The sequence below is a fragment of the Denticeps clupeoides genome, chromosome 1, assembly GCF_900700375.1.
Source record: "Denticeps clupeoides chromosome 1, fDenClu1.1, whole genome shotgun sequence".
NCBI classification, from domain to species: domain Eukaryota; kingdom Metazoa; phylum Chordata; class Actinopteri; order Clupeiformes; family Denticipitidae; genus Denticeps; species Denticeps clupeoides.
In genome coordinates this window covers 12,114,774-12,141,914 of record NC_041707.1, presented here as the reverse complement: position 1 = coordinate 12,141,914, position 27,141 = coordinate 12,114,774, and the positions used below count along the sequence as shown (strand labels likewise).

At 42.6% G+C, this 27,141-nt stretch overlaps 1 protein-coding gene across 14 annotated transcripts in view; it reads right to left on the bottom strand.

Annotated features, from left to right (window-relative positions):
- The window catches only part of myt1lb (myelin transcription factor 1-like, b), a 79,672-nt gene that overhangs the window by 30,327 nt on the left and 22,204 nt on the right, over positions 1-27,141 (bottom strand). For 9 of the 14 annotated variants that reach the window (XM_028988413.1, XM_028988860.1, XM_028989118.1 and 6 more), the window contains exons 2-6: positions 25,230-25,349; positions 20,749-20,825; positions 20,391-20,424; positions 17,112-17,174; positions 3,285-3,742 (exon numbers count right to left, since the gene is read on the bottom strand). In XM_028988413.1, the coding sequence (XP_028844246.1) occupies positions 3,285-3,742; positions 17,112-17,174; positions 20,391-20,424; positions 20,749-20,806 (613 nt within the window). In that variant the 5' untranslated portion in view covers positions 20,807-20,825; positions 25,230-25,349. Of the gene's footprint in view, positions 1-3,284; positions 3,743-8,303; positions 9,157-17,111; positions 17,175-20,390; positions 20,425-20,748; positions 20,826-25,229; positions 25,350-27,141 lie in introns of those variants that run through there. The other 5 variants (XM_028988593.1, XM_028989447.1, XM_028988770.1 and 2 more) reach the window with 4 other exon arrangements.

Here is a 27,141-nt window from a genome sequence, read left to right as displayed (position 1 = left end):
CATTCTCCATTTAAAACTATGGACAAAAGTGACTGACAGAAATGTGGAAATTCTGACAATTCCAATGAATCAAACTTAGTTGTCTAAATGAAGGGTTGATTCCAACACTTTACCTTGCAGAAAACACAGAATACATACGTTTCTGGAATTAACTATTAATTGCTAAAAACATTTTAGGAAACACATACATGTTTTTGATCAGTATTGGTTTTGTGCTTAAATTAGACTCTGTGACTGTGGAAAAGAGCAGTAACATGGCATCAGATTTTATCCAAAATTTCAGGATGTCAAGGTCAACATTAAGTGATGATCTAGGGTGACACAAGTTGCACAAAAAAGGTCATATTGCAAAATAAATGTCAACAGTATCTGAGTAGGGTCACTATATTGAAATAGACAAAATCTGAATTCAAAAGATCTGAATCACATATGAGCTACAAAAATCTGACTTGTGCCACATTTGAATATAGTCCAAGAAACAAGGGTTCACACACAAGCACAGATTTCCCTTGCCTGTCTGTGGTTTAATTTTCGATGGCTCAAACCGTGCCACAAAAAAAAGCAATTTGAAGAGCAATCAAGGTATACAAAGGCAAAGGGGCTGTAGAGAGGCGAGCGAGACTGCAGCTCTGAATTGGCTGGATTAGCAACGCTGCAATGTTCGCGCCACTGGAAACGTGGCGAAGTGATAACAATGCCACTTCAGCTCCATTCAGAAGATTTCAATCTTGCTACTTCTCTCAACCTGAGGATGGGAGGGGTATGAAAATACGAGCATTTCGTGTGTGAAGTTGTTGGTTTTTCTTTCTCCGTTGTGGGGGCAATATTTTATGCCGTGAACAATGCACCTGATAAAGTCTGACATAAACATTTTAGCCTAGAAAATAATTAATACACCATATAATAAGAAAGCAAACTATAATATTACATATATACCCCCAATTTATCACCTGGAATTATATATTATAATGCCTTCTGTTTCATGCCTTGTGTTACAAGGCATATACTTCCTTTCTTGATGTGTTGGGCATCATCTATGTGTTTCAACTCTACTGCTTTCACAAACATTTTACAAAACCCCTAAGCAGTTCGAAAGTATGCACTATGCTATTACACGGCATTGCAGACATAGCTTTTTAACTGTGACCAGATCACTTTTGCTCAAATAAAGCTGAAGGTAAAGGTGAAGTGACAGTGATTGTCACATGTGATACACATCACAGCACACAGTGCACACAGTGAAATTTGTCCTCTGCATTTAATCCATCACCCTTAGTGAGCAGTGGGCAGCCATGACAGGCACCCAGGGAGCAGTGTGCGGGGGCGGTGCTTTGCTCAAGGCGGTGCCTTGGCGGATTGGTATTCGAACCGGCAACCTTCTGATTACAGGGCCGCTTCCTTAACCGCTAGGCCACCACTGCCCTGCCAGATCTGCTTGTCTGCAGATGCATTGGTTACGTTACTGAGCTGCCATTTTCCACCAGCTTGGCACAGACAGCTGAAACATATTTACACTTCAGGTGGGATTGCCAGGTACACGGCTGGGTTAATGGTTCACGGCAAGAACTCCGTCCTCAACTGGACTCGAGGATGGTGTCAAGGCAGATCAGGCAGGGGGGCTGGCGCTAATCTAAGGTCTGCCAAAAGTGGTGCTTGGTGTGTTAGAATCAGATGACACCATGAAAAAAAAAATCCTAAGAGACAGAAGCAGACAGACCGGATTGGCAGGAAGGAGCTGGAGCAGCACCAACACCAACACTTTCTTGGGGCTAAATTCTGCTGCACCAATTTGCAGCATCAGGATTAGCATCTAGCGTAGCTCCCTTCGCACCCCATGCAACAAGATGCAAATTCTTTATTTGGGGTAGGTAGACAGGGGTAGTAGGTGTCTTTATCAGGTTGTGCAGTTTACACCAAGACCAGTGGGTGTTAAAGCTGTCATCTTCACGAGACGGCGTGCAAGAGAGGGTGCGCTTGTGAAAGACTAAGTGTGAGGCTGCGCTGTTTTTAGCCTGTTACTGAGATGGTGCTGAAGGTCGTACCTCATACCATCTCGTGGCACCTCAGATTACAGTGACCTTCCTATGAGGAACAGCAATCGCTGAATCAATGTTGTACCACAATATATGTGTGTGTAGTTTGACCCAATAATTTAGGAACAAAAAAAAAAATGAAACTGAAGTTGTACTGATGCAAACCCTGCATAACTTTTATTTACAAATGAAGACACGCAGGAAGGACGTACTCCTGGTGTGTCTGGGTGTGTCTTTTTTTCAGGGCTGCAGAGAGTGAAAATCGGGCAAAACCAGGCCAAAATATTTTAACTCACACACTACCATGTGATGTGATTTAAAGTGTATTTGTGCTTTAATAACTAATTGTTATTAATCATAATTAATTAATTTAAAATATATTATTATATTGATGTTTTGACAGCCAAAACATGTATAACTCAGCTAAAGCTATTCTGATCAGAACTTCCAATTGTCCAAATATTCCACAGATTGGGTGATTTTCGGGAAAATGAGACCTAAATGCTTAAAAATGTCTGTAATATTTGCACTTTTACTTGTCCTAATATTTAAGATGGGTACTCAGACAATGTGGAACATCATTTAAGTTCAACGTATTTAAAAAAAAAAATTTGCAGAAGGTTTTGAAACACAGTTACCTTTCGCAATGTAAAATTTATACTAATTTCAATTAAAATCCAAGCAAATTTTTAACATAACCCAGACATTTTAACTCTTAGTACTGGCAATCATATGTTAAACTTAACAGTACTCATGTAGCTTTTAGATCAGTTATATTGTTCTCCTCTGCATCACGTTGCGTGCATCACACCATCTTGGTCATTTTAGTTGCATATATTGGTATTGCATAGACACTATTGAAGTGTTGGACAATTTTGACTTTATACATTGAAATATTTGTTGCAATACTTTTGTCTGAATGATTATAGAATTCACAGAATTTTATTGTGGAAGTTTGTTTTTACAGGTGAGACTAGTTTCCTGTGTCCTGTTCATTACATGGCAAGTTTTAAAACTGCTTGTATGGCTTTTTACATAACTTTATATTGAACTACCCAGTAGTAAGGCACAACAAGTATACATATAAATATACTAATAATTACTGCAAATAATTAGATAACTAAATGCATACAAATATAATTGATAAACTCAAGTTACAGCATTAAAGTTGGGTATTTGTAAGAAATTAACTATTTATTTACATAGCTTAAAACAAAGTCTAATTTAACAGTCGTAGACAAATCTGCTGACCTGGTTCCTGATTCTTCTCTTCGTATTCTTCGTCATCTTCCTCATCCTCATCTTCTTCTTCTTCCTCTTCGTCTCCTTCTTCACACTCCTCTTCCTCCTCCTGGCCCTCTTCCTCATCTTGTGCAACTTCTTCCTCCTCCTCTTCCTCCTCTTCTTCTACTGCTCTTTCCACCTCACCTTCATCCTGCTCTACATGTTCCTCCTCATTGTCCTCTGAGTAGACTACCTCCTCTTCCTCTTCTTCCTCCTCCTCATCTTCTTCCTCCTCTTCCTCATCCTCCTCCTCTTCCTCATCATCCTCCACCCTCTCCTCCATGTCTTCCGTGCCGTCTGTCTCGTAGCATTCCTCCATGGAGGAGTTATTTAAGTGGGTTAGGAAGGCCTTCCTCTTGGGGGCAGGCTCCTGAGGCTGCTTGTCTTGTGTTTTCCTCTTCTTGGCCAGCGGGCAGCCATAGACACTGCAGGGGGGAGAGATAAGAGGAAAAGCGTTTAACGACCTCGTCTGTTCAGCGACTGCCGGTGCCCTGGCTTCTGCTGCGGCGCTGTTTACGCACCATGGGCCAGGCCATTCAGAGCTGCATACGGTGGTCAAGAAGAGACAAGAGTACACACTGCTTTTCCCTGCCAAACTGGCCAGGTTTACGGTAATTTAAATCAATTTATTCTTACCATTTAAAATTTGGTAATGCCTTTGCCTTTATGTCTACCATTATTTACTGATCTTCGGACCAGCAAGTGTTCAGGATGTAAAATATTACTCTTTCCAGAAAAGTCATTGCTTTAGATCTTACCAACAGGCATTGCTACACCAATTTATACTGTTCAGCGACTAGCGAGAGGTCTGAAGTGATTGATGTCACACTGCACTCTGAATGCTGATTATGGAAATTGCACAGGGCGAGGAAACAACACACAAAAAACCTTTTTTCCCCATGAATGTGATCTATTTTTTTCAAGTTAAGGTCAAACACTTATCAGAGAATTGAGACAGTACTGCAAAAAAAAAAAAAAGATTTGCGCTCAGAAAAGCAGGGAATACATCTTACACAAGCATTTACATAACAGTAAATTCAATTGTAAAATCCTCACTGGGCCACTGTACAGCTCCTCTCCCTTTCATAATTACTCGGACCATCACAAACCTACAGCTGATTGATGGGTTCCTAACCTCGAAACTGCAGACTGAGACCACAGAACCCCAGAGCAGCTTGAGGGTGTCAATCACACCCAACCCCCCGGGCCTATCCCATCACTGCATGCAACACAGATTGCGCCTACAGATTTAAGAGCATCCAATAAAACACGCAGGTACCGTACTTTTAAAGACTGTGAGCTACGAGTATTTTTAGTTAGCAGACAGAGCACGTGCAGGAATCTGATAATCTGTGTATTCACTTGGACTATTGATCACATGCACTTAATCCATTCTAAGTGTGGAACCGCAGGGGCAGTCAATACTGTCCCATGTCTCCTGGGCTTATGCACACCGGTACCATGCGCCAGGAGGAATAGGAGGAGGGGGGGGGGGGGGGTGAAGACAGGCCCTGTCAGAGGATGAAACCATGCCTGCACTGTGCTCAGTTAGGAGGTACTCAGCTGTGAAATGCTCCTGATTCACATTCGCACAGGCCAAACGTGTTTATCCCTGCCCACTCACCGAGGGATTGGCCTTAATATGAACAAATAAATGACATTAGGTTTGAGGACCGTGGGTGAACCGCACTCTGCGGCGATGACTGTCAGTGGAGGCGTGAAGGTTTTAGACGCTTCTGGGGGAGAAAAAAACCTGGCACTGAATCGGAGGTCTCACCCACTCAAGGTCACCACAGTGTTTTTAGGCAAGGGAGTGTGGCGGACAGAGCCGTGCTTATCTGGAAAATGGGACAATTTATATTTTCATGCAGCAGTGTAGTAGAATTCAAGATCTGTATTCTATCTTCTTGTGACGTCCCTTATACTGCCTGTCAAGATCTTGGCCTGGAAACTGAGGCGTTACACTGACTTGAGCTTACAGTGCAAAATAAAACCGAGAAAAAAACTAAATCATTTACTTCCTGTATGCATTTTGGTCTGTTCCAAACAGGATTTGGGATTTTTTTGATTTAGGAACCACTCCAGCCTCCCTTATATCCAGACACAAGGTGCTCAGCACTCCAGGCCAAACCACCGGCATCCATCAGTCAGACACAGTCCAGCCCGGCAGCCTCAATCTCCACGGACGCGGGGATTAGTTAATAGGCTGACCCCTACCACCCCCACCATCATTTCATTAATCTGATCCAGTGCACCGAAACTGTTCCTGGGATGACAGCGCTCCGTCTCTAAATAAATAAATAAAACACCTTCCCAATCCTCTCCTCCCTTCGACCCTGAAGCAGAGACCCCTCCCACACCGCCACCTCTCCAGGGAGAACTGCTCTGCACTATGATCAATAGTGCCTGTGACCAAACATTTCAGAAACACATTAAAATGCCACTCATACCCTTACCAGAGCGCTCCACATAAATCAAGGGCTAGTCCCTCCAGGATGGGATTGTGTGTAAGTGTGTGTGTGTTTATGTGCATGTGGTTAAAAAGGGGGAGGTGAGAGGAGACACACCCTTTTCCTCCAATCATGTCCTGTCCGTCAGCTACCCAAGGATACCCTCGAGATGCATTACACAAATAGAGTTTGGGCGAGATCCCTGCGTTTCTGCAGCTCGGGAGCAGTTGGTGCGGCATATTAATACGCCTGGACAGGGTTGATTATTGATCATGCACATTTCATACGCCTGGTTCAACGCTGACATAGCCTCATGGACGAAAACAAAAAGAAAAGTGTCCATCATCAGAGCAGAGAAGACCAAACATGCAACAGCAGACTGAAATTAGGCGAATAAGGGCAACAACACACACGCACAGAAACATCGGCGAATGCACGCGTCTAAGTTCACGCGCGTATGCACATCCCACTTGCTGGGTGAGGCAATTAAAATTCCACAGGTAATTAAGTGCCATTTGAATAAAACATCCTGTAGGCATTGTGTGTGAGTGGAAACGGAAGCACTATTATTAGACCCGTCCCCCCCGCCACTCGACTCAGAGGGATGCAAAGCACAGGAAATCAGGGTTCTGTGCAAGACGCACTCACTGTACTTCATTTTTTCATCATTACTATTATTTCACCGTTCTGCTGCTGACTCTGAGACGTGTTGAGGTTTGGGGCTGTGATGCTGGAGCATGGAGGTCCCACACTTAACCAGTTTAGATCCTAGGGGAACCTGTCTGGATGCTGGACCGTGTCTTATCCAGATGTTTGTGTTTGTGGATGTTAATAACACATAAATGAAAAAAGCCCCTTTTTACTGACACAATAAATTGTAAGAAAATGTCATTTTAATAATAAAAATACTGTACATTTCTCTTGATAAGACACATTACAATAAGCCAAGAATCATAAATGGAGTCTGCAAGGAACTTGCATAGTTGTCACCCAGCTATGTGTAGGAGAGGTGTGTAGCCATGTGTTTTGTTTACCGTCTTAAGTTTACTTCCACGTTGGGTCTGACCTCTGAAATTCATCCTAGCCAGGGACAATCCCTACATAGGCATAGAGAAGGACAGTGAAGAAGTTTTAAGTCTGATTCATATGACGCATCGTGAGCCTCTTTCCCACATGTTACTCTTTCACAGATTTAAATATGCAAGCTTTAGTTATGAATAATTAATGACAAAACGTGTGATTAATTAGTTACATTTTTCGTAGATTGACAGCCCTAATATATACATGTCTATGGTTATGCCCTTGCTGTGTGTTCAGACACACATTTCCAAACATTACAGAGAAAAACCTTATTAAACACACATGCCACATAACAAAAAAAAAAAAATACAGCAGTGGCATCGGTGTTAAAATTACAGATGGCTCAGAACAGAACGCAGAAACGTGAATTGTGTGCTGGAATCCGGGAGCTGGCGCAGAGGAATCTGACAGCCCTAAAAAGTGGCTTTATTAGAGTTCATATTAAAGCCTGTTCTCTGCAGGGGCCCGAGCTTTAGCCTGTCATTAGCATCGTCGGATATTTGTCTAAGTGATGTGGGGTTGCTCGGGATGTGGGGGGGGGGGGTTTGCTTTCATCCCCCCTCCCATCCCTTTCTTCTGCAGAGTTGCTGGGGAGGGCACCTCTCGCTGTGCCCCTTTCCAAACGGATCTATAGGCACGTGTGACAATAGTGCCGTTGCCATGGAGATATGCTGCAGAAATCCAAATGGAATTTGCCATCCTGGCAGGCAGACAGGCGGGGAGCCAGTCAGGGAGAGAGAGCGAGAGGGGAAGAGAACGGGGTGATTTCAGACCTGACAGGCTTCTCCACCCAAAGAGTCAAACAAAAGAGTTGCCGCCTTTCTGCAGGAGAATCCACCAGCTTCCGCAATTTGGGCGTTCACCCAAAAAAAAAAAACTCCACACTCCACAGCGCTCTCAACTGTGTCCGGCCAAGCTTTTTATTGTGCTGCAAACTTTCTGAAGTTCACAATGCTCTGCACAAAACAACTTCTAATAACTGCAGCATTGCAGCATTGCAAAGGGCAACGGTTTCAAAATCTGAGTTTATAAAATAATGCAGATGGACAGAAATGTGTCAATGTCAAGAAATAACTATACAAATAGATGAAGTTCCAAAAACCTGGGTTTAGGTAGATGGACCAAAGCAGATCCTGGGCTTGTCCAGGAGCGAGGAGGAGCAGAGTAAAGCTTTCAGAAGCTGCAGTAACAACAGAGCGCAGCAACTGCTTCCACTAACAATCCCTTCACAAAATTTCACCAAAAGAAAGACAGAGAGAGAATGAGAAGGAGGAGAGAGGGGAGACGGATGATGTTGGCCCATAGGGACAACAACATGGAGGTCCCTGAGATGGATGACTGTGACACTGATATGAAGCCAACGTGACACAAATCCAAACTGACACATCCACATTGGGCTTAGCCATGGGCTAACGGCATTTTCGCTCTGGCTGCACAGCATCCTCCCAAATCTCACCTCAGGACTCTGAGTTAATTACTTTGCAGGTGTTAGCCTGGGTCCTCTGGGTGCTGCATGCGGTGAAGAAAATTCACTCTCCCAACACCCAGGTGAGGTGACTTGCAGACGATGTTCCACGTGCCGTGGTTAATTATTGAGACCCGGGGAAAAAACATAGATGGGTTAATGACTGTGAGTGAATGAAGTTTTTTTTTTTTTTTTTTTATCAACCAGCCATCCGCTCCAATGGATGGTGGCAATGTTGTCCTGGAACACAGCGTTCCCATCAGGACCGGAATATTCACCACCGGATGAAGGTGATGTGCGAACGACTTCCCCCACCCATTAAATCAGGTTTTTCTTTTTAAATTGTGCCCGCCCCTCGCATCATAAATTCGGGTTGCCTTAAAATCCAGTCCAGCCGTTAGCAGGCGCCGCCAAAGCCCCTGCTCGCTTGTTTTTGTTTGGCTCTCATGCTTTTTTCGCCTGGCCCCTCTGACATTGATGTAATTTGGTTGGCAGGCATGGACGAGGCAGGGCACTCTGTGGGGTAGGGGTGAGGGGGTCACGCGGTGCCCGGCCAGTGGAGGGCCCACAGCAGCTGCCTCCACCCCCCCCCCATAAGCTGGCATGTTTAGCACTCACTACACATGATCTTTTATTCCCTTTGATGTATTTTTCTACAGAAGGCAGATTAAAAAAATGAGAGGGAGAGAAAGGAAAAAAGGCAGACAAAGCATAAACACCACCTGTTTATCAGAACATTACTGCACTGGAAGGTGTCTGGCTTGTCAAACATACATTTTAAATTCTTTAAAAAGAATGTAAACTCAATTAATACAGAAGGGCCGGTTTAGCCATTTTAAGTTCAATTGTCTTTAGTATAAAAAAAAAAATGACGAAAGCTTCACGTAAATGAGTTTGATAAACAATAGCGTGAGGAAGGGAAAAGCTTCCAAAAGACTAAGACGGACGTATCCATTCCTACCAACATGGTGGGCCGAGAATTCAGACGCTGTTACCAAACCTCATACCAAGCACATTACAATAGGACTTGATTAGACCCTCAGAGCAGCGCCCATTGTTCAGCCGTCCTTTCCGAGCAGTTTCACTCCTAGCATACAGTAACAAAGCTCGATCGAATTAAGCCACCAATTAAATATGGAAATTTGGGTGGCAGTGACAGACACGCCACAGAGGGGGGTTGATGGCATAGTGGGGGCCCTTTTGAGGAGGGCGGGTGGATGGGACCGGGGGGTGGCGCTGGTGACAGGCCAGATTTTGATTAATGTGACCTTATCTAGATTTGCACAAGGAGCCGACTGGCTGGATGGTCGTGCGTGGGTGGGTGTCGGGAGGAGAGCGAGCGAGAGAGACAGTGCGGGTAGGGATACGGCGGTAGAATGCCCTCTTTTTTTTTTTTAATTTCCCAGCCTCCCTCCCGCCCTCTCAGCCAGCAAGGTGCAACGCTCCGCTATCGGCGCGCCAGTACCTGGCTGCGTGCCAATGCTTTTAGTGAGCGCTATCTGTCAAGGCATGAATAATACAGGCCCCAGGCTGTCGGCGGAATCCAAATGAGGTGTACATCGGGGTGGGGTGTGTGTGTGTGTGTGCAGGAGAGGGGGTGGCAATGAGAGAGAGAGAGAGAGAGAGAGAGACAGACAGAGTGAGGGAGAGAGACGGGGGGGAGAGCACTCAACTTTAGCGCCTAAACGTGTTCCTGCTAAGACAGGCAATTATTCAGACCCAGCTGCAGCAATGGCAATCAAGAGTCCAGCACACGCTTTATCACGTGCACGGAGACAGGGAGAGGGAGACGAGAGGAAAATCAAATCAAATACGAAAACATTTATAAATAAATAAATCAAGAGAAATTACAAACCAACTGAAATCCGATAAAAGAGTCCTACATTGAGCCTCCAAACGTCAATGCTCAACCACTGTTCGGAGTAATGAGCACGAGCATCTCGACCGACGTTAATTACCATCATTCAGTGGGGGACGGAGGGGAACGTTGGAGGTGTGAGTGCGTGCTCAGTGTGTCTGTGTTCACATACGTTGAACTTGATTTTCCGCCGTTTCCTAGAATATTTGGTAATGGTGTTTGAAGATGTCACAGAGAGACTGTCCTGGGGTGACACCAAAGCCCCTCTGAATCATGCAGAGCATTCGCCAGAGCATTAACCACTGGACGGTCATTATCTCATACCCTAGATGGCCAACGTGAATGGAAGTGAACTCACAGTCTTTTGTTGCATGCAACGGTCATACTAATGAGTTAACACACAATGGTCATGTGTGTCCATTTTTAGCTATCAAGAACTATATTTACACACATCGGTAGCTTACTAGCGTGGATTGTCGTCTGATGCACAGATGACTACAAAGTCATACAGTTGAGATAATGCAGTAGTTTCAAAAACAGGACTGTCAGGTAGCGATCGGATGCTTCCTAATTATCCCGCTGTCTTATTAACAAATAATAACAGCGGCTCTTTGTTTTTACCTCTGAGCACATGAATTATTCAGCTTTCACAGATTTCCTCATGATTCATTTATGGAGAATCGTGTGCAACCTAGAAACTAAATGTCACCCAAAACATCACTGACAGAGAAGGCTGCATTGTGCGTTTGAATCCTTCCATGTGTGCGAATGATAATTTGTGGGGGTTTGCACACAAACAGGTGGCGATGTGGTTCTGTTTATGAAGGAAACATAAGGCTTCTTTTTCATTTTTGACTGAGGAGATCTTTTATCTGTCCCCTTCTATGAACTGAATGTATCCAGTGTCATACCATCAAATATCGGAAGCAGTCATGCAAAAGTTATACATTACCAGCACCTATTATTTACATAGTCAATATCCGTGAACTCTGAAACTGCCCTCTAGTGGACGTATTGCAGAGACATAAATGGTGTTTCGACTTTATTGGTCAAAACCTTTGAGGCTGAAGTCCTTATTTTTGTCCATAAAGTAAGCATAAATTAGAATTAAATTGCATATTGATGAACTGATGAAACTAGAGCTCAATGAGTAAACCCACGGAAACAGGGGAAGGCATTCAAACCCTTCTCGGATCCCAGTATGGGATCTGAACATGGTTATTCTTAAGGCCCTTAAAGGGAATAAAATGCCAAATACACTAACTACAACCTTTACTGTGGACCAGACACTGTCCCATGTACCTTTCTGTGTCCCTGAAGATCTTCTGATGTTGTGGCTGCGACTTGCCCTCCGAGCCACCAGAGGGCGCCAAAGCCACCTTGACCCAGAAGGGCAAGGGAAGACAAACAGTATAAAGGGGGGGAGGTAGATCAATGCGAACTCATTTGTTGATATCTATCACGTTCGCCTATGATGCTTCATCTGCCCCCGAAACCAAGCTAGCTCATCGACCCCAACTACAGCCAGCTTCCTTCCAGTACAACTACTCTGAGGTTGGTGCTCCCTCCACTTCTGCACAACCCCAGCTCAAACGCCAGCGTTCTGAACCCACCTTGACAGCTGCTAGTGCACCCCACATCCTTGTCTGTGATACCTGAAGCTACTGATGCAGTTGAGATGTTTGTCATAGCAAATGAGTTTTAGGTTAGCAAGTCTCGCTTAAATGTATTTTTTTCAAGTTTCATTACTGCTTGAAGGCTGGCATTTCCCACATGCATTAAAACACTCCTCCTTCTTCGGTTTCGTCTAATTGGGCTCTCGCCCCTTTTCAAAGCAGCCCTAAAAGATGGCCCCTGGGTTGAGCTGAGCACACTGAATACATTTAATGACGCCATAGGGGAAAAAGCAGGACTTTTAGAAGAAGGGAGGACACCATCCTTCCATTTTCCTGCAAGAACAGAAAGAGGAGGACTGGGCAGAGCTTAGAGAATTTAAGACCCGTTTTGGCCGTTTTTTTGAACAATGATTATTCTCTCGGCAGAAATTGCAGGGTAGTAGAAAAGGTGCTCAGGAAGGATTGTTGCTCTTATGCTCAGGCAGAGTAGACTATCTCTGGAGAGTAAGCTGTCTCTCTGCCAGGAAGGTTTTGTTGGGGTCAGAGGCAGGGGCCTGTGTCTTGTGCCTGCTGAAATTGCAGGGTTGGAGTAAGGTGCTCAGAGAGGATTGCTGCTGTAATGGATGTGGAGAAGGACGCCTGTGTGCGGACAGATTTGTTGAGGTCATTCTGCCTGTAGGTGAAGGGCCTGGAACTTCAGTGCTCTCACAGGAATGGGTAGCAATGACAACTCTTCACGTCCATCTCTTCTAGGCCACTTCAACCCTTTGCTGGGGCCTTAAAAGGGGAATTAGTGTGTGCAAGTGGCTGCCTGTGTGTTTGCATGTGTCCTCATGGTGAAGAGGAAAAAACCCTCATTGTTTTGAGAACCCTCTGAAATGTGCATATGGCCTCTTCATTAATCTCAGTCCAACCAGTGGTTGGTTGACTTTTTGTGATTTCTTTAGAAAGCATCATTATTATGAATTTGAGACCCTAAACGGCACAGAGCAAAACATATACTCAGGGGATATTATTGCCATACACTCAATAATTGCTGGGATTGATTTCAACGTTTACTTACCCTGACCTGAATGAGAAAATATATGGGTTGATAGTATATATACATATTAATATAAATATTTACTAAGATACTATGTCTAAGAAGCAGCTTCTCCAGTCCTAATCTTACTCCTCATGGGGAACATGAATCTGGATTCACAGGCTCTGAATTTTGACTTTATGTGTGTTTTCTGGTGTTCTTCAGCTCTGACTGGCCATGACTGCCATCACTGATCCAAACCCAAACCCATAACTGATGGAGACTAATTCCTTTCATAATTACTAGACTGCCGGTATCCACCTCTCTCTCTCTCGTGCATGCTCTTTTCACATGTTTGCCATTCATCATCTCCTTTGCTATTTTCTCCCTCAAAGGTCCATCAAAGATGTAATTTCTCTTCTCCAGGACTGTAATTCCAGCCGGCTGATTCAGAGGGGCGTGTTGACCATGTGGGGGGAAGGATGGGACTTGTCTATCATTTGAAGCAGGGTAGCACGCTCCAAATGAAAGTAATAATTACACCTGGCCCTGAGTAGGCTGGATATACACTCAGTCCCCGGATATGCAGGATGAATGCTGGCTGGCTGCCACGTCCTCAAGCCAGACACATTTTTTTGTCATGCATTTAAAATAGATTCTCCTATAAATAATGAATCTCATAGATAGCTTATTTTTGCTAAAGATACAGATGAGGCTCGACTGTCCTGCAACAATATGCAACTTGTGTCTGAAATATGTTGCATGCTGTCTACCCCATATCACCATCTGATGTGAGCCATGTCTATTGCCAAATTTCTCATAAGGCTCAGCTCCACACTGTCACATTAGTCACTTCTTAGAGCTGCATTGGGTGGCAATGGCCAGTGCTTGCATTGTGTTTGGAGTTATTTAATTGGTTGCTGCCAGTGTGTGTCTGACACTGGAGTAAAGCCAGTAGCCTCTGTCATTCCTTGGAATCATTGGGAAAATATCACCAAAAGGAATTAGCTCCACCATGCAAATTGTCAATGCAGTACCATTCATTGCGTGCTACAAATTAAGCTCTCACTAGTTTGTCGCCCCAATTACAAACTGACCATCTTCTGCTGCATGATTAGTGACTTAAATCATTATGTTAACCCCTTAGAACTACTGAACTATATAAGGTTTATAAAATTAAAATTTGGTCACAATTCCCTAAAAAAAACATCTCTATCATGGCTGTCGCCCATTCACTGGACTACCACAGGGTACAGGGGCAACTCTGACCTCGTCAATCCAGAAGGACATCAACCATCGTAAGATGGCAGCACACTGCAGAAACTCATATGTTGATTCCATGTCTGTTGTTAGCTTTTCTTTGTATTGTCTTTACCTCACTCCGACTACCTTTGCCTTGACCATGATTCTGGACTGCCCTTCTGCCTCGTGTTTGCCTTCAATGTTGCCAAGCAAAACAACGATTCCGGCTCCGTCTCTGACATCATATCCACTCCCGAGACCACCCACGCTCATCGAACCCAATTACAGCCAGCTGCCTTCCTGTATCAATACTCAGAGGATGGTGCCACTTCCTCTCTCTCTGCCTCATGCACTCCTCCTGCCACGGAGAGAAACCGCAGCCCTCATCATGCTCCCGAATGCAACCGCATTTCTTCTACCTCTCACACTGTGACTCCAACGGAGAGCAGCACGCTCTCAGGACATGCAGCAGGACAAACTGGCCTTGAAGGAGTGGCTTCACTGGTTGGTTCACTGGTCCTCACTGACCTCAAGAACCTCCCTTAATTTGGGAAGCAACTCTAGACAAGTATGTTGGGCATTGTTGTTCACGCGCTTTAACTACAGAAAGAAAGAAAGTGAAGTGATGGTCATAGTGATACACAGCAAAACACACGCTGACACAAAGAAATGTGTGCTCTGCTTTTAACCCATCACCCTTGGTGAGCAGTGGGCAGCCGTGAAAGGCGCCTGGGGAGCAGTGTGTGGGGACGGTGCTTTGCTCAGTGGCACCTTGGCGGAACGGGATTAATACTGGCAACCTTCTGATTACGGGGCTGCTTAATTAACTGCTAGGCCACACTCTCCCGTACCTCCAAGGCACCCAAAAGCAGATGCCCTCTCCAATCTACACACAAGAGACAACAGCCCACTCACCCCATCGCCATCGTCCCTGCCGCCCACATTAACTGTAGACTGGATCCTCCTCCAAGAGGTCATCGCTGGACATCCCCATGAACCACCTCCTCTGGACACACCACCTGATCAAACATATGTACCCACCGCTGACTGCCACCATGATTCCTTCATGAGACATCTGGGGACCAACAAACCCAAGAACTGATACAACATGTCTTGGTGGACAGGGCTCCTGAGGATGTGGCTGACTACCTCAGCCACCCAAAGAAACAATTGGCTTTTCTTTCCATTGTCACATTTCTTCTGATCCCAGAAGGCTGACAAATAAAAAATGCAGATAAACTCTATGTCATTCTGGATCTCACCCAGTACAATGCTTAGACCTTAAAAACTTTTGTACTTTGTATGCCTGAATTTGAACATGCCTGAATTAGAATGAGCCCCTATAGAAGCTATGGATAAAAATGTACCAGCAGGTTCATCAAACAGAGCAGTTCCAGGGCTGGTAGGAACCACCAATGCAAAAAAAAAAAGCTTGGCTTGTGATTCATGGTAAACATTTCTAGCATATTTGTAGTGATGTAAATACGTTATAGCGGCAGTGTGAGGATGCATATGTGTTGGAAGTGTTGGCATGTAAATAACACTGAGTCTGAGGATATCACTTGCACGCCCATGCGGAAAGCTGCAAGAGGACTAATTAACATATTAATGATCCCACCTTCTTTCAGCAGCTTCTGTCGGATAGTCAAAACACTTTGATAAGCATGCAAATGAGGACGACGCCATCTGAAGTAGGAATGAGCTCATAGAGGTGGTCGAATGAGAGAAAAGAGAGAGAAAGAGGGAGAGAGAGAGAGAGAGAGAGAGAGAGAGAGAGAGAGAAAGGGGGGGGGGGGGGGGTGCTGATGGATTGAGGCATTTGTGTTTGTTTTATTTATCTTTAATTATCTGGTGAATGGAGGGTGGCTGAACTCCCGCCACGTCATGTTGAAGCGTGAAGTGACGCTGCACATGGCAATGCCCTCCTCTTAATTCTGCCCCCTCTCGCTCTTCTCATTTTCAGTCGGACTCTCGGCGGAGATGGAAATCAATACGTTCGAGGGCTTGTCTGTCTGTCAAAAGATACAGTGGCCTTCAAAATGGCTGCCGGTCCTGGCACGGAGGATGGGGTTCACTCAGTCGCGACACGTTTGAGGCAAGGGCATCCGTATGATGCAATACGGATGACTTTCATCGCACAGTGTTCTATTTGTAGCAAGGACATGGGAAGGCATGTTAGGCTCCCCATTCACAAGAATATCTCTTAATATTCTACAATTACACTGAATAATTAAAACGCCTCCTTCATCTGCCACATCCTGCTGGGAAGTTTCTGAACTTTTTAGGTTCGTTCTGCGCTAGCAACACACCTGTGCGCGTATAGAAGATAAGAACATCATCTTCTCACCAGGCCCCCCTGTGTCAGTCTATTGGCAACGTGATTTCATAAGTGACATTAGCGTTAGCATTAGCAATGCTACTCCGCTCGGGTGCACAGCCTTTCGGCAGCTTCGTGTCTGGTATCGGCAAGTGGACAAGCCAATCAAGACCGCCTGCTTTCGGAGATAAGTCCAAAATGAATAAACATAAGGCTGACATGATTAATTCATCTGGCGTCATGCAGTTACTCGCCGGGATGCTTAGCATAAATAAATACGGCAGCGAGGAGCTTAGCATGTTTGTTTAAAGACGTACGATTGTTTTTACATAATAATTAAGGAAAGCCCAAGCCCTGACTATCCCATTATCTTTCTTCTATTTTTAAGGTATAATTTACTGATTAGCTGGTTATTTTAGCTGGGAAACAATGTACTGATATATAAACTAGGATTATATGAATTAAATATCTAAGCATCTAAGTATTAAATACATAGATACTATAGATAAAAAGAGTAACCCTAGGTGCTTAAAGTGAATAATATTATAATATGTACATATAGTAGTGCTACAGGTTGCTATTGTACCTAATACTTTTACTAAAGTATTTTACTAAACTAAAAATATGGCTTTGAGTGAAGGCACGTACATTTCCAAACTCTAATTACTGCCATAAAAGCTGCCCAGTCTCACAGTATTGCGTTTTAACCAGAAGGCACAATATGATGTGAGAAGCCAGGTTTTACCTTCGGTGTCTTGCATATTTTCCACTGACGTGCCCACTCCCGTCACAACCTGGTGTTGGGCAGCTAAAATGACAAGAGACACAGGCTGAGTGTGTGTGTGTTCTAGCACTACCCTGTGCTATAATGTTTTTAAAAATGTTTTTATAATGTTTTTTGAAAACATATTGCATCCTCATATCTTTGCCAACCAGACACTGAAGTCAAATTGTATTTGTCCTGACAACAATCTTTACCCTGGAGAGCGACGCTATAGACCAAACATTATTGGCATTATGGACACCTTCTCCAAGAGATAGGCTTAATATTGATCGCCTGATTAATTGCTACGTTTGGGTGGCAGTGGCTATTGGGGGGTTGAGGTCAGATTTGAGCTAGAAGCTAGGTGTTTAATGTCATATTGAAGCATAGTGTCCAGAAATGACCCCTTGGTGCGTAGCTTTAATTTAACATTCTGTGGTTATAATAAAGGGCGAAAGCATTGCAGTTTACATAAGAGCCATTTGAGGACAAGTATGAAGAAACTAGGGTGGTAGTAGCCTAGTGGGTAACACACTCGCCTATGAACCAGAAGACCCGGGTTCGAATCCCACTTACTACCATTGTGTCCCTGAGCAAGACACTTAACCCTGAGTTGCTCCAGGGAGACTGTCCCTGTAACTACTGATTGTAAGTCACTCTGGATAAGGGCGTCTGATAAATGCTGTAAATGTAAATGTAAATGTAATTCAGTCCACAAAAGATCTGCTTAATTGAATACACATCCTTGCATGTAGGTTTGCACAATTAATTGTGAAAATTCTTATTGAAAATTCATACTGCAGCATGAAGCAACATCCTTGTGACCCAATAATGTGACCAACCACAAGCCATAAAAATAAGATGTAAATCAATAATTAATAATATTAGTTTTAAAGCAACATTCAGCACTTGAAAACACCACTTTCTTATGGGGGTATAAGGGTACATAATGTGAAGGTGAATAGTAAAAGTAAAGGAGTGTGAATAAAGTTAACCAGTTAACAAAACACAATTACTGTAGTTGTCGCATTACTTATTTTTCTACTTGAAGCATTCTTAATTAAAATGCTTTTGTTACCACATGGTTTGTAACACTTCTATGCATGTTGATGACATCTGTCATCATTGGGTGGTAGTAGCCTAGTGGGTAACACACTCGCCTATGAACCAGAAGACCCGGGTTCGAATCCCGCTTACTACCATTGTGTCCCTGAGCAAGACACTTAACCCTGAGTTGCTCCAGGGAGACTGTCCCTGTAACTACTGATTGTAAGTCGCTCTGGATAAGGGCGTCTGATAAATGCTGTAAATGTAAATCTGTCAATATAAATAAAAAAACATGAATAAAGTTACCATTGTTTGTGTCACTGTTATAGAAGTGTATTAAGTGCAAGGGTCATACTCAGAAAGTTATAAATTATGACATGAAAGTTTATATTAATGTGCTGATTTTTGCCTTGTCTGTCATTAAGTATTGTAATTGCTACTTTATTGAGTTATCCTGTCTGAGAACTACTTTATGTTTTCGTGAAAGTCGTAAGTGATTTAAAGCTCACCTATCATGAAAATTTCACTTTGTGAGATTATTTAACATTAATACAAGTTCCCCTAGCCTGTCTATAGTCCTGCAGTGGCTACAAATGGCGATATGTATAAACAGTGCTTTGGCCATTGTGCTTTGCTGTTCAAAGAGTGACAGCTCAGTTGGTCAGATCTGGAATTTGTCACCATACGTTGTCATAAGGGAAAAAGGTACCTCCCGTTTCTCATGCTTTGTCTGCCAAGAGAATTTCCCTCCCCTTCCCTAAAAAATTAACTCCACTGACCGTCATGGCTTAAAAACGTGCAAAGCATTGCAGTTGCTTAATGATTGGATGTAAAAATGAGCACAAATGTATTATTTTAGTGCCATCACGTGAGACTCTGATAGAAACAATTCTTGGTTGCACCAAACATTGTGGTTGGTGAATGTGTTGATTTCCGTGGATGCCCACTCACTTCTATAGGCTGCTCTCCTCCTCATTCCACTGCTCTCCTCCTCTTTGCATTTAAAGTTACACACAGCGAAATGGCGGATTCTGGGCAAATCTCATTGTGGCACTGGCTAAAAGTGTCTGTAATTCTGCACCAAGGCTGAATTTTGGAAAGAGACTTCAGATACAGTATTAGGGGACTACTAAGACAGACATAAGAGCAAAATAAATAATTAAATGCCATTTTTTTTTTTTTTAAAAATGCCTTACAGCCGCTGTCACTGATTGAGAGCAAATGTTAACCAGTTTAATGGCTGTCTGCAGCTTAATTCATTCTTCTCAGGTTAGCACTCTGACCAAGATGTGTTACAGATGTAGGATAAACATGTTGTACTTCTGTGGGCTTTACAGGAAGCCATGACTAAAGCGATCAATCAAGACTAATCCAATACCACTGACATTGACCAGTTTACACATATAGGCAACTGCTGTTTCCATGTCAAGGGTTATAGCCAGAGGTGGTCATTACAGTGAGTGAAAGGAGTTGTGAAATGTAGATCTGTTTACATGGTGTTTGTTTCAGTCTGCATTGACTTGCAGGGGAAACATAAAAACAATGCTGATTTCCTACAAAATAAAATGGCATAAAATGATATTTAAATGAGTTAACCTGAAAAAATAAAATCAATCAAAAAATTCACCCCAGGTCATACTCATGCTGGTTACTGTAGTGCTACAGTGCAGCTTGAGTAGTTTAATCTAACTGGTGTATCTGCAATATAAAGCAATCTATTCAAACTGAACAGAATTGAAGGGCTGAAGAGTAGAACAAGGATATGAAAAAGCAAAGAAGGTCAATCTGTGTAGTATTATTATTTGGCATATGGCATTTGTACTGACCCTTTGCCCAAGAAAAAATATGCATTATGACACGCTGTCTAAATATAGTGCATGCTTATACTGGCACGAAATATTTACTGAATAAGCCAAGGAAGACAAACAAGACAGAGGGGAGACAGAAGCACCCAGGTGGGTGAGGGAGGAAAGAGGCAGGGTTTAAGGGGTAAACATTAGCCAGTGGCCCTCACTGTCTCACAGGGGCATCTCTCAGCACACAACAAGGACCTAAGAGTATATCCCACCCATTACCAGGCTACAGGCCTCACCTTTCAGTAATGTTTTTTAGAGTCTCTGTGTTTATGAACACGTTCCCTGTGAACATCTGTGCATCATTTCTGAAGGTGAACAAGATGAGCTGGAAGAATAAAATGCATTCAGTACCACTAACCTGAACAGCTCTTGTATCGCTGGTTCCACGGGCACTGAGAAAGAATGGGATAGATAGAGAGAACAGAAGGCAAAAAAAAAAAAGAAATGTGTGTGAGAATGCACAAGCCTACTTTGAATCAAATTTGAATAATGCTAATACCAAAGAGCTCTGGAGAACATGACGTAAAACATCAGAACATGTACATCAGCTTTGCCATGACATGACATGAGAAGCTCTGTGGCGGGAGATAAGAAGGCGAGGGAATGAGAATGACGATGAATGTTCTTTTTTTTTTTTTTATTGGGGAGGGGGGAGCAGCAGGAGAAGGTCACCCTGAAAAGAGCCTGGAGTGGTTTTGAGCTGATGGCAGACGCACCTCGGATACCTTTGGAGCGGGTGCGATGGCGCTTCTCTTCTGGCACATCCACCTCCATCTGGGGAGAGACTGCCAGGCTGTCAGGATGACACGAACACAGCATCAAGTCAGTTCAGCACATAAACACACAAACACAGTTTGTTAACACCTAGCCCAATAGTATTATGATTTTTCTGTGAGGGTTAAAATCAAACAGCAATGTTTCAAGTTTATAACAGCACAAGGAACTGAACATTTTTTTAAAAAGATAGAAACTACTTTTGTGCTAAAAGAACTCAAGAAAACAACCAAAATTAAATGAAAGTTTCCATTGAAAGTACCCAGTGTAGCCAAAGGTTCTTTCAGACAGAATCATGCAAAAATAGTTATATTTAATCATCTTTTTAGCAGTTAACATTTATGAATGGGGTAGAGGAACTTCAGAATTACCGTCTGCAAAGAGAAATTGTTGCATGTAGGATCCAGATATTCATTTTGTTGCTAAGCAACAAAGGTATAAGCAGTCAGTCAGGTATAAAACCACAGTGCAGCATCGTAGCTAAATGTGAAATATTTTCTTCCCTAAATATCTTCTTTTCCATAGAAGCCAAAACAAATGGGCTAGATATCAGAGATCACTGCATCTCATCACGTATATGCTGTTGGGGCATAATCCTCATGATATTGTCACTGTAAATCTGTTCCCAGATCAGATGACACATCTGACACATAGGGCTGAGCAAATCTGATCTTATCCATAGGAGCTGGTATGTCCCCAGAGTACACACTTCACACATCTCCTATTTAAAGCCAATTTGAATTGTTCATGAACGCAAAGACTGGGGATTTGTCTGTGTGTTTTCTAAATGTTAATAAATAATACTGCTACACAAGTTTGACTATCACCAGCTAGCCGTGTTTAGATGTCGCTCTTATTAAACATGATTTATTAAAGTAGCACTTAAACCTTCAGCCTAATGGTGTAGGCCTTGGTGTTTTTTACGAGGCCTATAAATGTTTCAAACACAGAAAAAATAAAATGATCAAAGCCGACGATACCCAGTAAATCTTATTAGGCTGTGAAACGGTGGGGTGTTTCACTGTGAAGGAAGACGAAGATGAAAAAAAAACCCAGAGACGTTTCCCTTTGGAGTGCTGCTGGGGTTTCCATGGCAATGTGAGGAAATCCTACCTCAAGAAATCAGAGGGAGCCAACAACTTATCTACCTATTGCACCTCTTCCCTGTGTAATGGCTCAGGCGGTGACATTTGGTGCAGTGGAGAAAGTGCTACAGTGGCCTGAACAGAAAGACCCGTGCTGGGCATGGTGGCAACAACGAGGCTGTCAGGTAAGGCAGACCTTGGCCATTCTGAGCCGGGTAATCTTTTGTGGGTGAGCCTGCTCTTCAAAGAGGTTCCCAGCACATTCGCCTCTCTATTTGCTAAAGGTTCCGGGGGTGAAATATTCTGATGGTATTTTCAGAGCGAGCACAATACGGGATGCCGGATGGAGACCTGTTAATACGTTTCTGAATAGCAAACATCTCAAAAGTCGGAGGTGAAACGCATTTGCCGACTCTGTTGCCGCTGTAGAAAGAGTAATCAAACACTGCCAGGACGTCACTATATTCAGGCAGTGTGTAAAGGGATTGACCTCTGAAGATGCAAGTAAAAAAAGAAAGAAAAAGAGTTGTTTTGGGTGGTCATTTCAATATTGGTACTTCAATATAATGCAATGGCACAACAAATAAGAGCACGTCAGAAGCAATGTGTCCATGATGTAACACAACATCACTCTACATTGTCCTCTGGAACACAGCCAGCATCGGGGCTCAAGGGAGAGATGCAGCTGACATGAACACAACCCTCTTATGGTGACTCAGACCTGAGGTCCAGCCAGTCATTTAATCTAAACTGCTTTATGTTCGCGAATCAGATATTATAATCAATATATGAAATTAATATATAAATATAAAATACATTAAAATAAATAAACATAATTAATGCTGTTAATTGCTGCCCTCGACCACAGGAGCAAAAAAATTACATGCCTGCAGCACTTGGATGGTTCTATTTTTTAAAATCCAGTTTAAAGTGAGGAATTGATGTGCAGAGATTTATTTTAAATATTGTAAACATAGTTGGTATTGGTCATAACTCTTTTCTTTTTTTGTATTTTATTCAAGCATTTCACATAAAGAAGGAGCCAAGTTGGCTTATGAAGTAGCACAAATAGCATTCATGTATTCCTCCTGAGCTCAGATTCAGACCATATAAAACATATGAATACTGCCCGAAATGCCATCCAAATCCAAAGGGATGCAATTAAGACATGCTTTATCACCTTTAAACTGCTCACCCAGAGCTGTTTTAACTGCTACTGTAGTCTCAGTGCTCCCTTTTCTGCACTGCTTGTGACTTTACATAAACCTAATCCAGACAAATTGTTAAATTTATGCAGTAAAAGTTACCTACCTAAACCCTGACTTGGCTAACTAGCTCTCTGTCTACATTGCCATTATTGATTAACAAGATGAAGATGTTTACCAATACTTAATCAATACTTAAACAAGACAACAAACTCTTCCATGACAACTACAAAAAAAAGAAAAAGGCTGGTGCATTACGATGAGGAACAGGGTACAGGCACACGCACTTCCATTGTTCATCCAGATCAACATGCTGCAGGGCAAGGAAGGGAACACTGTGCCCAGAACCAAGGGTGCTTTGGAAGAACAGAACCTCACATCCATGACACTGTGTGTCCTTGTTTATTTATTATTTCTTTTCTTTTTTTATCTAAAAGTACAGGCAAAAAATTAAAAATTATATTGCATCACTAGGCTTACACATACCCCAAGGCAAAGAGCAAATAAAAAAAATCCTGTTTTCATGGCAGAAAGTTCCATGGATTCATTACGAGTTTAAAATGCATAATAGGAATGTAGGAGGCACAGTAAATATTCAAAGAGAAGGGTCACTAAAAATTTAGCCTACTGTTTTCTTAAGGAATTAACAGAGATAATGAGAATCACTTAAAATTCTCTCAGGATTAATTTTTTAAGAGATTACTTTTCTTTTCTTTTTTTAGAATAAATTTCTCCAAGACATCTGTCCTTTTATGAAACAGTTTCAGTACAGAACAGAGCTTCAAATTGGGTTCTTTATAGTAACGTTTTAACAGCAATATCATTACAGTGTGAACCCTGGCAAACTTGCTAAGAAGAAATTGGATCTAAGCAGCAAGAAACAAATGTAGATGCTCTTAGTAATGCTGCTAAAACACATACATCCAAGGCTTGGTGATGCTTTTGCATCGGTGGCATTATCAGACGTGAATGCATGTAAACAGAAAATGTCTGACCGGTGTTATGTGTATGGACATTTTTGAATATTATTTGCAGGATTATTACATATTAGATACAAAAGCACTTGTTCTAAAGCACTTGTCTGATACATCTAGTGGGATGTTTTTGCAGCAGTAAAATAGATGCAGGGCATTTTCCCATCTGATTTAAAGCATTGATAATCAGTTTGCTTTGGCAATAGCTGCGACGGCCCTGCATACAAGTATTATAAGTAAAGAAAATGGTGGTAAACAAAGAGGCGAGGGAGGAAGGTGGTGCCTTGTGGGACCCTTGTGTGTGTGATATACTGACAGGAGGGGTTTTTAATTGTGGTGTGAAAAACAATCATTTCAATGGGCTTCTCACCCATTGAATGTATTTTAAGATTTTAGCAAAATTCATGCTCTTTGAATATGTATTTAATATTCAGTGATTACATTACAACTACCCCATTGTTTTTTCTCTTTCTGAACACTAAACACAAAACTTGCATCTTCTTCTTCTTTCCCTTAAGCATAACATGGCTGAATGCTGTGTCTAACAGTGTAAGTTGTTGACGTGAGCTTTGAGATATCCCTGATTCATAATTGTAATTCTAGGGTCAAAGGGCATCTTTTTTTGTAGTGACACTGTACACTGTGACAATACCAGTATTTTCTGAAACAGATGAAATTCGGGGCTACGTTCCATAAGAGTAAATGCAGTGGTGAAAAATGGACAGGTATTGGTACAGACTTCAGTTTTGTAGGAATACAGAATGTATATGCCCATGTATTGGTGTATGTGTTCTTTATGTTGCCGTCTGTCACAGCCTCACATATGTTCTGTTTTCCTTTCTTTCACCTTGAAGCACCCCCTCCCCTTTTTATTATTCTTTTTTTTATTTTAAAGACTATCCCCTGAACATATGGCTCTATCTCTCTCCCGAATGTACCCCAGCAATCTGGTGCTGGCATAAAACACTTTTATCTGCATTTCAGACACCTATTAATTAATGCTACGATTCATATGATAAGAGTAAACAGGGACCATCGTGATCAGTGCAGCCTTATGTGATGGGCTAGAAGGATAAGAGAGGGGGAAAGAAAAACGTGAAACTCTACTCCTGCCATCATTCATTCAAGAACGAGAACAGCCCACAGGGGAAAAAGGTACCTGAAATGAACTCGAGGTTTGATGTCTCTTTGGTCCAAACTCCTGATTCCTTCTCTGCACACCTCTGCAGAAGTCAGATGAGCGCGAAAGAGTTCACCACTTCTCTTCCAAACTCATTTTCTGTAAGGGGAGGAAAAAAATGACGTAATTACAAACCTTAATCTCCATACGAGATGAAATCCTCATTCATTTAGCTTGTGCCGCGTTCTTCCGAACATTAAGGCAACACCCCCCTCCCCCAAACACATAATAGAGCACTAAGAAAATCCAGAGAAAACTCATGGAGGATAGCATGGATCATTAGCCATATTTGTTCCCATTTCCTGTAGAATATGATAGATCTAGCTAATTACCCCTCTGCCAGCTCTATTCCAGCAAATGACAAGCAGCCATTGGGAAACAGGAATTGCGGTTTGGCTGGTTTCACACAACTTGATCATTCCTCTGTCTGCACCTTCACCATCCCAGCTTTCTACTGTAAGCATTCCTCACTACTAAAGGGCACTTTGATGGCCTGAAATACTTGCTTCTAATTGTGGGCTAGAATAAATCAATAAACATTTAAAATGTAATTTTTTTCACAGGTTTTGATGCTGAGGTGGCATAATTTATCATTGTACCCATCAAAGTTAGGAAATTTTGTCATCATAATAGAAAATAAATATGTATTGATATTGCATTGACAATCATGCATTGAAAAAAGATTGTCATTGTTATTGTTTCACAAATGTTTCCACGCCATTTGATTCAGTTTGTTCCACAGCAGATTTAAACAGAAAATGACTCTCACTGAGGAGAATATATAACTTAAGAAACTTATTGTGATAAATTTCAATCTTTGTTTTTTTGTCATAAGAGTTCATCAAAAAATCCTTTTTTGATGACAAACAAAACCATTGTCATTTTCAAAAAGCCTAATTCTAAAGCATCTGAAAGCAAATCTGTCAGACTACTATAGAAATAAATGTTATAGAGCTATAAGTTATTTTGCTTATCATATACAGAAAAGTTGAAGACATGTTTGAATTGAGTCCAGAGACCGCACGCTCGGTCTCAGTAGTGTGTGTGAACCAGCAGATGCTGATAACATCTTCATCGTCATCACCATCAGTCATGCCGAGCACACACTGTTCGTATAATCACTGAACTAGCAAGCTTGCCAAATCCAAAAGATTGAGGAAGACAAAGGGAGAAGAGAGGTGATGATAATAAGAGGGTGGTACAAGGCACATGGATATCCGAATCAACACACACACATATACACATGTGGACTGAAAATAAGTAAGAGCAGCACTCTGGGGATTTAGACAAAACAGAGACTTCAAACACACATACACACACACACATTTGGGTCCCTTTTGAACAGTGCCGTTCCGCATCCGCCAGTGTCGTGCTCCTGCATCCATGAATGCTAATTAAAAGCAGTGTATGGGAGATACCAGATGAAGTGTTAAAGCCACAGCAGTGGAGTGTGTCGGGGAAAATGAAGGCACCCTGAGGGAGGCTGACGCGTTGCTTATAATCAGGCGCCCCAGCCAGCCAAAGCCCCGCTACCATAAATCCCCTAATAGCCAGCAGTCTGCCGCCTCGCAATCCTCAACAAAACACAGCTGTGAATACATTTCTCACATGCTTGGCGGGGGGCTGGGAGCGCGGGGTGGGAGAACCGGGTACCGTTAGAGATAAATGTTGTATCTGCAATTGCTGGCCTCCTATAGTTCCGTGCCACCGGGGAATTCTCCCCCTCCTCTATCGGTATCCCGCGCTCCCGATTCTCCGCTCGTCCCTCTCTCCCTTTCTCCCTCTCTCGCTTACTCTTTCTATATCTCAGCCTTTGTTGTTTAAAAAAAGAAATGCTAAGCAGGAGCCCTTTAGAAGACACTCTACTCCGTGGAGGAAAATGCCACTTTGA